Here is an 11500-nt window from a genome sequence, read left to right on the forward strand (position 1 = left end):
TTTTAGTTTTTTTTTGGAGGGTGGGGGGTGCGGTTCTGCTGACTTCTTGAGTAAAAGTATTTTAAAACAATGAAACAATGTGACGTGTCTGGCACAAGATCTGTAATTACAGTCTTCTCAATAGCCGCATTACTGTACAGCTCCGGCCCTGGTGGAAGCAATGAGGCGAGCGGATCCTCTGCGAGGCGCGGATCCTCTAGGAAGAAGATGAAGCACATTGGCAAGATGTGGGAAGCCAAGGGGAACGGCGTCTCATTGCTGTCCGTTGTTGATCAGAGACATGATGCTGATCTTCTCCTCCGCCTCCTCGCTCGACTTGGGGGCCACTCCTGTTCCCAGCCCGTAGAGGCGTCCGCAGTACTTGGCGTCATCAATGTGGTCCTCGAAGAACAGCTGGTAGAAGGAAAACAAAACCACATGAGCCCTGATACAGGTTACAAGTAGTGATGAGCGGACCCCATCAGTATTTGGGTCCAGCGGGTTCATGAACCAGGATCCAAACACCTGCGATCAATAATGGGGGTGGGGAAGGGTGAACCGAACCCAGACTACTGCCTCAAGTTCGGGATTGTGTTCTGCGGACCCGAAACCCCCAATGTTTGTTACGAACCTGAACACTGCGATTCAGCTCCACTCATCACTAGTTGGAAGCATTCAACCAACTACGGAGGGTGGAAGAAACTCAATCCAAAATGGGATTTGGAAATGCCATCCTCTGATCCACTCCTATAACATACCAGAATATTTCTGCACTGCAGAATCTTACAGGCTTAGATTAGACCCTCAGCTGCCATGACAAGTTCTGTCAAGTAACAAGTCACTATTGACCATAGCATTTAGGGAAGGGGCGGCGAACCTCTGCCCTGAATGCCCAATGTGGCATACATGCCAGTCTCTGTGGGCATGTGCGCCATCACCTCAGTCAACCCCCGCCCCCTTTAAACTACCAGCACCCTCTCAAAAGAAACATATTAAAAAAATCTTCTTGAAAGTCATGTGAAAATGAGCACACAAGAGTCATATGTTGCCCGAGACTGTAGGTGGAGCGTCACTTCAGAAGCCCCCATCTTTGGTTCTACAGCACTTACAAACTTGCTACTGGTGTTATATTAAAGGACATCTACCACCAGGATCAAAGATCCATAGGTGTTATGGAGCCTGGAGCCCCTCAGGCTCATTTGCATAATTATAAAGTGTGCGGTTTACAATCCTTGTTCCTAGATGTCATTTAAAAGATATGAAGCTCATCTTTCAGGTTGCATCAGGATTCTGGTTCTCTGAGCTCCAGCACCATAGATTCAGGTTTCTAGGTACTAATCATAATACATTCTTAATTTATAGAATTAAAGATTGGGCCGTCTCAAGTTACTTTTCTCCTGCAGCCCCTAAACCTGACTCATCTGAGGCAAATATGACTCTTATCTGCTCATTATCAAATGTAGGAGTTTTGGGGTTTTTTTTCTCTCAATAGGTGGGATTTCACATAGGAGACGAAATGTTCATTCTAAAGTGTCCCATTTTAATTGATGGGAGCTTAAAAATAGTGTAGAATATTGTGACAGATTCCCTTTAAGGGACCCTATTGCAGGATCAGGCAGTGCAGGACGTGCCACACTCTGCGCCATATTAAAATTGCTCCTCCGGTGCTTCCTGGGACCGAAGGAGGAGCAAAGAGGAGAAGACAGGATCGGATCATCATTGAGGTGATTCTTCCTGTTCACGGAAAAAAAAAAGGGGGGGGGGGGGACTGTGATGATAATGCAAATTTCCATTCCTTCTTCTGGATGGCGAGGCTATTGAAAACTATGGCAGATCAGCGGGCAATAAGTTAGCCACAAAAACAACGCATGGGACTTCAAACACCGAGTGCAGGAAAAGGCTTGACCCGCTCCACTGTCACTTAAGTGACAATAAGTGGGTTTTAACTTGCAGTTGAGTAACTGGGAATTTCTAAGGCTCTCCCTCACTGATCTAGGGGTTGTTTCCTATTGGACCTGTACCAGGGCATAACTGCACAATGAATCACATTATCCCCCCCACTTGCTTTAAGATTGTGGGACTTCAAGGAGCCCATTCTCAGTTTTTGTAACATACTCCGGTTACTATGCTGACCTCTTTCATACGGAAGAATGCCATGCCGGTCAGGAGGGAGTCAGAACCTGCTTGATGCTGTCGCCCGATCCTCTGCAGATCTAGCTGATCGGCCACCTCCTGCAGACCGCCCTGTACAAGAGAACAATGAATGTGACAAAGTTTTTGATACAAAGTGCACTTGGCAAATTAAGTTCTGGTTCACACACAGCATTAACAGCAGTTTTATATCCTACCTTTAGATTTTTGCAACTCTTCATTAAATATTTGACATCATAGATGGATGGAAAGAAGAGGTTCAGTATATGAAAGAACTCGTGTTCCTCCTCCGGAAGCCGCGAATCTGTCAGAAGCTTCACCATATATCCAAAGTCATAGCCGCTGCAGGGAACGAGAGAGAGAAAAGATGAGAACCAAACTGGAGAAATCTGCTACATATGCACGGCGGCGCCTGGACTGAGACGAGCATAAGGCTCTTTTTGAGCACAGTATATACTCTTCACATTCCCAGGAACACATGCAATATTAATAAACCGATGAAGGAGAGCGGTGCGTTTTGAAACCAACAATAAACCATAAATAAGCTTTTGGCCTCAACAATTTATTTCCGAATACAGAGTAGAAGATATTTCCATTTTTTCTGGTTTCAAATTTATAGTATTTTTCAAATACTAAAATAAGACAAAAGATAAAGGCCCAATAAATTCACCCTATTTTTTGGACTAGAAGACACTATTTAGAAAAAAAAAAAAATAAATCTTAGAATATAGACCTTATAGTGCGATGGTCAGGGAGACAGCACTGCCAGATGCTCCTGTAATGCACATCGGGTGAAGCGCTGACAAAGCACTTCATCCGACCTCCGAAAGAGCAGAGCCTCCTCACTGCTCTGTCCCTCTCCTGGTCGTCCTGACATGAGAAATCACATGCTTCCTGCAGCATTGCAAAGTCCTGTAACCCTTTACATGCTGACAGGTATATGCAGGGAAGGAACCAGGGAAAAAACTTGCAGCTAGGAATGACTGGGACTGGGTGTGTAAGCATAAGTATATAGCAGGGATATATCAATGAATGCATGTGCGTAGAAGTGGGGTGTGTGTGTGTGTGTGTGTGTGTGTGTGTGTGTGTGTGTGTGTGTGTGTGTGTGTGTGTGTGTGTGTGTGTGTGTGTGTGTGTGTGTGTGTGTGTAAGGATTTAGCAGAGCTGCGTGCATAAGTAAGCAAATGTAGCAGTGCTGTGCTTGTGTGTGACCATTAGGAAATTTTTAATTGGTCTATAAATTTTTTTTTTTTTTTTTTTTTGGATGATCGGGGGTGCCTCTTATAGTTAATAAAAAAACATATATGGTAAATGACACTGCTGGGTGAGGCTTCTAAAACGCATTCATAAACAAGCTTTCTCCATTGCAGATTTTAATCTGTGGGGAATTGGAATCAGCAAGGGGGGGGGGGGACCCACACACAATGTCACCGGACCCCCACCAATCAGTAAAACATGGGGTCTCAAGCTTCCCATTTCCACAGAGCGGCGCTCACTATTGTTCTCATCTATGTCCATGGAATCAATTATTACTGACCAGAAGCACAAGAATAAGTGCACCCCCCCAGTTATGTGATGGGCAAGGATCCCATTGGTAAGTCCTCACCTGTGGAACGAGAGCCACTTCACATTATCGCACAGAACCACCCCAGAAGTCATGAGCAGCTCAGCGAATGTCAGCGTGTCGATGCCTTCTTCTTCATGCTTCTGGAACTGAAGGCCAGAATTTGCCAGCAGATCGATGGAGTCTTGAGAATACATATCCTCCCTGCAAAGATGAAATAGAAGGATAAAATCTCATGGCACGAGGCCAAATATTACTGGATGGTATAAACTCAGCTTTCCATTCTGGCAGATTTTATGCCTTGATACAAACCTGCATAGAAAGAATGTGAGTACTGAAGCTTGTAATGACTTACGTGAGGTTAAATTTGAAGTTGAATTGCCATGTGTTGGTGCCAGGTGGGTACTCCCCCTTTTCGTTCATGAAGGTGAGACCCAGCTGTATAATTTTTAGTAAATCCACGTTGCAGCGCAGGAGTTGGTACTGATAATCTATGGTGCTTCGAAACTCCCCAATCGGCCTCACAACCACACCGGGAAACTCTGTGTCCTGCGGAGATGACAGCAATGAATCACATACCCAGAATAGATGACAGGGAGACGGACATTCACTCAATTGTAATCAGGGTGTCTGTGCTATGCAGGACAGAACAAGACCTCCAGTTTGAGACCACAAGGACCAAAAGGTCATGATCTTTCCCAGTTTTGATTAAAACAGAGGTCGCCAGACTCAGTACATGAACAGGATGGTGGTTGGCAAATGTGACCACCTCTGCATTCACTTTTATGTCAATAATTAATCTTGCTGCATATCAATGGGCCATATTTATCAGGGCCTGTACACGTGAGATCAAGTCTACAAGCTCTGAAATAGGCGCAAAGTGTGAAGGCGTATGAAGGGGGCAGGGTGTACATTATAAATGTAATTAGCGGCAGAGTGGGCTGGGGCAGGGTGTTCCTGCCAGGCACACTGCCTCTAGGGTCAGACCGGGCATAGAAGTGCCCCGCTGGCACACTGCATTGAAGCTGCTCGTCAAGATTTATCCAGAGGCAGGCACTAAGCACAAGCATAAGATGAATGCATCCCACAGAGATGAGTGGAGAGGAATTGGTATTTGTGCCCACTTAATACCGTCACTCAGGGAACTAGGAAACCTTAGTTGATCACTGAAGGTCCTACTGGTCAGACCCTGGGCATATGGAAATAGGTTTTCTAAACTGGATAAATCCTTGAAGCTGGGGAACAGATGATACGGCTCCAAAGACTGTGTGTAAAGAAATTATACAGGAAATCGCAGCATTCTGATCCTGTAACATGCAAACAATGGATGATGACGGTACTTACCATTGCAATGTATCCATAGGTGCGGACCAGCTCTCTGATTTTGCGCATCTCCTCCTCCAGGTTCACTGCCCATACCTCACAGATGACCTGGCTGTTGTCCACCACCGCAGCTGGCATCGTGATAGGGTGTGCGGTAACTGCAGGGTGAGGATTTGGGAAGAGGAAGGTAGGAAAAGGCTTGTCCTGGACAGAGGGATGGTTCTATACCTGTGCGGTGAATAGAATAGAGAGAAATATTAGCAGGGTCTCATCACGGAGAATAACCTACAGCGATACACAGTAAAACATGTAGTGGAAGCCATGGGAGAGACTGCTCGGGTACATTATGTACGTGTACTCCAAGAACTTTTTTTATTGTTATAATACTATTTTAAAACAATACCCCTAAGGAAGCCATAGTAATCAATGTTAAAACAGTGTTCAATTTGGGGCCTACATAAACATTTGCCCAGTTTCCCATAAACAACAACGAAGAATCTCTCTTCAAATCCGTATCATCAAGACTCAAGTCATGGACTGCTACTCTGCGAGACCCCTAAATCCAGTGCAATCATGTTGTTACCTTAATCTGTGCAAGTGTGTCCCCCAAAAATATCAGGATTAAAAAAAGCCTCTAATCTTTGAAAACAATCAATACTGACACTTGGGTCTACAATATCCACAACCTAATGGCTGCTTAACACAATCAGGATCTGCGGAAAATGTTCCACATTCATGGTATATAATACAGTATAATGACCACACTGCTGGGGGGGCTCTGTGTACAATAGTAATAGATGATGTAAGGAGTCCATTCTTCCCTGCAAAACTGTACTCGTGATTACAGCAGGGAACAAGGGACTCCTTGCATGACATATCAATATGATGCACAAAACCCAGTCCTCTTCACTGTGGTCGGTCTAAGATTCAAGGACCAAAGAGGGTGGACTGTTTGAGAACCAAGTCTGGAGAAAGGGGTGACCAGAAGTGATGATATCACGTACGTTGTGCACGTGACCACTGATCCAATCTCCGGCCTGGGAATAAATGGTATGTATCGGCGCAGAGTAAAGGGACTGGCTCAGTGATCACATCTTGCCCATCAGGAATGGAAACACCAAAAAGCCATCACTGGGGCTAAGAATATATTTGTGAACACAGAAAAAAAAATATTAAATTTCTGAAAAACCCCTTCATCTGACAATGTAAGCAACGTAGTCAGCAAAATAATAACAATAATTCCTTTATTTATATAGCGCACACAGATTACGCAGCGCTATACCGAGCTTGGCATATCAGTCCCTGTCCCCAGTGAGGCTCACAATCTAATCACCCTACCAGTATGTTTTGGAGTGTGGGAGGAAACCGGAGGAAACCCACGCAAATACGGACAGAACACAAACTCTTTGCAGATGTTGATATACTGATGTTGCCTGAAAACCTCTTGGCACCCACTGTACAAAGATATTAAAGGAACTCCTCCAGACTCAAAGAGAAGCCATCAGGACGACTTGGGACACTAAACTAACTACATGTGGTTTAGTGTCCCAAATCGACCCTGTACATCAGCAATAAGAAAAAAAAAAAATTACTGCTGATACAAAGATAAGTAAAACGAATCAGACTCATCACCATCGGTCCTGGCGCCTGCACTATGCTTAAACGAAGCCAACGTAGTACATCATTACTCATTTTCCCGGACCTAGAGTGTCTTATACCAGCATCATGAGCTCCAGAACAAGGTAAATATAAGGTAGGACAGAGATGATAATACAGTACAGTGATTTGGGACACTGAAATACTGGTCCACAAGGATCTATTGGTGGTCTTGTGTCCCAAATCCTCCGGATAGGTTTCCTGTAAGTACTGGGGCATATCTTATAGAGTGGTCCTACTAAAAATACACAGATATGAGTGTAAGGGGGGCAAACATAAAGCAGGGCAGCTGTAGTAGGTAAGAGGGAGCGATGTTTCCCTCAATCCACCTACCACTAGTGTAAATGTAGGATATAATGAATTTCTAATGCCTTGTTAATAAGGGGGGTCTTTTAAGATAAGATAAGGGGTCCCTCATGTCTGTGAGCAGCCCTGCACTATGTATGTATATAGACACGCATTATATAGAGATATAAATACACAGTATACATAGATATAATAATATACACACAGTATATAGATAAATAGAGATGTATACACACCACCCTCAGCTTATAGTGTGTGTATATAGACCATACGGCAGCAATATGGAGCCTCACACCTGCAGTACTCACCGGCCTAGCCGCCTCCCGCGCTCTGTCCTGAACCCGCCGGGCACCAGAGCGAACAGACAGACGCTCCTCTAGAAAGTGGCACCTACGTAACGACCTCTCTATGGTACCGCCCGCCGCCCTGCTGCCACTCCAAGGCTCTTCGTCTCTATGGTGCAGGAGGTAAAGCAAAAGAGCGCCGCTTACCGTAGAGCGAGACGCGGTGCCGTGATGTGCTGCCGTTGCGCACGCGTGCAGCCCAGAGCGCGTCACCCGATAGCTGCGCATGCGCGTTCCCAGCAGTTTGGGAAGGCCCTATGACTCTAGTGCGCATGCGTGCTGCTCTTGGCGTACTTCTATACATTACAATATGCTCAGATAAAATCGTTATGCAGTTCCTGAGTTGGTGTCCAAAATTATACCGCCATATAATCTGACCCGTATATGCCTTTATTATGCACATGTAATACCGCTTAGGCTCAGTTCACATCTGACAAATAGTCGACAAAATAGCGCAGAACCCATCTATTGTAATGGACGTGTAACGGGAGGCAAACCTCTATGCATTGAAGTCAATGGGGAAAGGACTTTCTATTTAAAATCCATTATTAGTTTTTGTTACGTTCTCCTACAAAGGAAAGTGTGGCAAAAACGCAGGTGTGAACTAAGTCTTAAGTGGTGACTATGTAATAAGTTGTAATACGTGCGTTAACTTCTCCTGAGATTTGTCTATGTCTTTCCAGTTCTACCAGTCCATTGATTTATCACCCCCTTGCCTCTGAAGCCCTTTTCCGTTTTCACATTTCTGTCTTTTTACACCCCTCTTTCCAATTGGACCAATTGTCCTGTATCCCATGTAATGTGCTGGAAGGTTGGAGGTCAAATTGACAAAATAAACTCGAAACGCCTCCTACGTGTAATATTTTCTGATGTTATGATTCCAAATATTGAATAAAGCATACGGATAAGTTCACAAGGCAGCGGGTGAGAAGAGGCTGAGTGCCAACCCTTTACCCTGTTATGAGAGCTAAAATTTACATTGGTACCGGTGTGGACAGGCATAGGGGTGTCTGTGAGCCATACTTGTAAACAGGGCCGGTTCCAGATTTCAGTAGGCCCCTGGGCGACAGTTCCTCAGTGGGCCCCTTTGCAGTGAACCCCCGTGGTGACATTAAAAATTCAGAAACTAAAACAGTCTCCTGTTCCCTAAAATATTCCCTAGTTTATCATCCCAAACAGCCCCCTCATGGTTAGTTTTTATAAAGCCCCCTTTAGCCCCCATGGATTCATTAGATAGAGCCCCCCTCATCCATAGATTCCTTATATACAGCCTTATGTGGGCCCCACCACCACCACCAGCTCTGGGGCCCTGGCTCTTGCCCAGGTATGCCCAGTGCTGGTGCCGGCCCTGCTTGTAAATACTCCAGGTATCCCCAGAAAGTGAAGCATAGTGAAGTCCTGAAAGATTTGGCCAATCTCCAGAGCTTAATGTAATCCTCCTGCATCTGCCGACTTCGGGGGCCATCTTTAGTTGCCAGTCAGTCGGGACGGATCCAGGAGATAAAAAATTATACAAAATATCATCTGACATATTAGGCATAAGTTAAGGGCTTAGAGTAAGGCAGGCTGTACACATGCATGTTCTGACTGTGGAATCGGATCCTTGTTTAGGTCAAATCCCATGGGCTGAACACATTGCAAAGGACTGGCATCCTTGTATCAAAAAGGTACATATATGATGCCATGTCTGCTGGCGGAAGTGTAGCATTGACACTATTATAGTTGTCACTGTAATTGTTATTGTTACTGTAATTGTAACTGTTACTGTATAGTAGTTAGTGTCTGCACTAGGCCACCTGACAGGGACTCCGCGCATCATATTTCTGCATGATGCATGGATTCCCTTTCTGAGTAATGTGTTCAGCCTGTGGGATCTGACATGAGCAGAACATGTCTGTGTGAAGGCAGCCTACGTGTATGAGGAGTTGACCACTACAGGTATATTTTGCTTCTAGAGCTTGTCCCAGACTTAACCCTTGAATGAAACCTTTGTATCCAGTCGTACCTTGACTCTCTTTATAATGGAGCGCTGGTCTGACAGTGACAAAGATGGCAGAAGTACAGTGCCCGGTGATGCTTGGCTGTACACACACAGGACATAACAATGTAGTGACTTACAGGTGACATCTCTGACTGTATTCATCCACATTTCCGTTCTCTTCCGTTCAACTTCAGTGGTGCTAGGGGGGCAAAAATTCTGGCTGTGACTCTAATAGGCCGGCTGTAGGTACGCGGATCATAATGCGGCCACTGGGCTTTCTATGGGGAGGGTTGAGAAGTGCTCACCACCCCTCTCCAGCAATGTGCTATGCCCGGGAACCCGTTTTGAACCCTTTTGGGCCATTTTTAAGCAGCCCGTTAAAAAACTGATCCGTTTTTGAACGGTTTTACCAATTATCTTAATTAAAACGGTAAAAAATGGATGCATTTTCAAAAAACCCATGCGTTTTCAAAAGACTTGAAAAGCAGCTTAAAAGCAGCCCAAAAATGGGTTCAAAATGGCATGTGTGCCGCTGGCCTAAGTTGTACTTATCTAGACAATAGTATAGATATTAGTATGGTGACAGGTTCCCTTTAACTTAAAATGTGACTGTATAAAGTGAATGGCCCTGGTACACTTTCCCCTATGGCAATGACTATTACTTAGAGCTACCACAAGAGGGCGCTTGCTGTATACTGTTTTTACAGTGAACCCTAAAAGAAAACAGAATTCCTTAAAGGGATTTTCCTTGGTTAATCAGAAAACTCACTGGTGGTATAAATTAAAGAAGGCATACTCACCAATCTCTGGCGCCCCCTTCCTGGGGTGCAGCCCCCATTCTCTCCACTTATTCTATTGTCTAGATTAGAAGTATTGAGGCTCATATATCCACTGTGGACTAATCACTATTAGTGGTCACATGTGCTTGGAAGTGACTTCTCCTATGATGATGATCTGTTTATGATGTGACTACTGAGGCCAGTGTTTGGCTCATAGGAAATCTATCATCAAAATCAAGAATAAACTAGGCATGGATATCCAGGCACCGTGACTGTGCTAATCTTCTAATATGCAACACCCCTGCCAATGCATGGGATGGGTAGGTGTTGTGTAAATGTCAGTAGCTACCTGGTGAGATTGATCAACTCACTAGGAGGTCTGTAACATGGGAAACTTGGCCAATGCCTGGTAAGACAAGATTTAACATGTGAAATGTTATTAACCAATGATTTCCTTTGTACTATTGTAAAGCAAGCTGGAAGCTGAGTGGAGAGTGCTGCAACCTCACTAAGGGAGTAGAAAAACTCCTTGTGGATGGGAGCACATGGTCTGAGAGTTCAGTCAGCTTTTCAGAAGCAAGGTCCAGTGTACAGCTCCTGCAGAGCTGCCAGCCAGACACACTACCAGGAAGCAGGGGTGTCTCAAGCCACTGTCTGACACCTTGAGCAAGTCAGAAGACTAAGCCCCAGAGCAGAGGTCCACTGTCTGCAAGTTGATTTGCACAACGTGCCTCCGTGTGATCCCTGGATCAGGCTCCTTCACTATTGTGGGCTTGTCATCCTCCATCACCCAGGAATTCCCATATACACCTCATGGGTTGCCCCAGAGAGAAACCTCTTTCATCAGCCTCTCCCACCATTATTCTAGCACACACCACCTGCTGGAGACCTGCCAGGCTGTAGGTCAGCCTTTCCTCCCTATACCAAGCACCATGACCACAGCATGCCCTAGGCGGCACTAGCCAGCCACTCCGGTATCCTGGGCCCCCGGCTGTCCACAGCCACTGAAGAAAGGGCGGGCCACGGTGGGCGATGTTGCATATATGTTGTGCGAGGCCTTTTTCATTCTAACATCAACTTGTTAGTGATATATTCCTCTACAGCGGCCATCTTGGACTGAGAGAACCAAACAGCGGCCATTTTGGATCAAGCGGCCATTTTAGTATTAGCCAGGGGTCATGCCGGGGGTCAAGCACTGTCCAGCTAATGTCATGATTCAAACGTCATTTTTATGTACGCCTGCCAGCTTCTCCTTGACATTTAACGAGAAGAAAGTCTGTCCTTCACTCTCGTCCTATATTCTTACTCTAGCATCTGCTTATCTTATGTTTTTGCTTGCCCGAGTCTTCTTCTCAGGGAAATTAGTATAAACAAGGCCTCTGAGAAGAAATGGTTAACCTTTTCGAAGAATGTCCTG

General features: G+C 45.2%; 1 protein-coding gene across 2 annotated transcripts; it reads right to left on the minus strand.

The window, feature by feature from the left end:
• CNOT8 (CCR4-NOT transcription complex subunit 8) lies at window positions 1-7574 on the minus strand. Of its 2 annotated transcripts, none has more exons than XM_072145515.1 (7): window positions 7471-7574; window positions 5039-5245; window positions 4050-4243; window positions 3737-3898; window positions 2328-2472; window positions 2113-2223; window positions 1-393 (listed from the first exon to the last, which is right to left on the minus strand). In XM_072145515.1, the coding sequence occupies exons 2-7, from the start codon at window positions 5153-5155 to the stop codon at window positions 253-255; spliced, it is 870 nt and encodes a 289-aa protein (XP_072001616.1). In that variant the 5' UTR covers window positions 5156-5245; window positions 7471-7574; the 3' UTR covers window positions 1-252. The 2 variants fall into 2 exon arrangements, with proteins under 2 accessions (XP_072001616.1, XP_072001615.1); XM_072145514.1 differs by lacking the exon at window positions 7471-7574 and adding an exon at window positions 7288-7464.
• Between the last annotated feature and the right edge of the window lie 3926 nt (window positions 7575-11500).

The sequence above is a fragment of the Engystomops pustulosus genome, chromosome 4, assembly GCF_040894005.1.
Source record: "Engystomops pustulosus chromosome 4, aEngPut4.maternal, whole genome shotgun sequence".
In the NCBI taxonomy this organism is placed as follows: domain Eukaryota; kingdom Metazoa; phylum Chordata; class Amphibia; order Anura; family Leptodactylidae; genus Engystomops; species Engystomops pustulosus.

What these genes read in the sequence shown, in the direction of transcription:
- CNOT8 (XM_072145515.1), bottom strand. Translation starts at nt 5,155, where the DNA reads ATGCCAGCTGCGGTGGTGGACAACAGCCAGGTCATCTGTGAGGTATGG. An exon ending in AGAGTTGCAAAAATCTAAAG is followed by an intron (nt 2,224 to 2,327) that starts GTAGGATATAAA and finishes TCTCTTGTACAG; the next exon opens with GGCGGTCTGCAGGAGGTGGC. An exon ending in CATTCTTCCGTATGAAAGAG is followed by an intron (nt 394 to 2,112) that starts GTCAGCATAGTA and finishes TCCTTCTACCAG; the next exon opens with CTGTTCTTCGAGGACCACAT.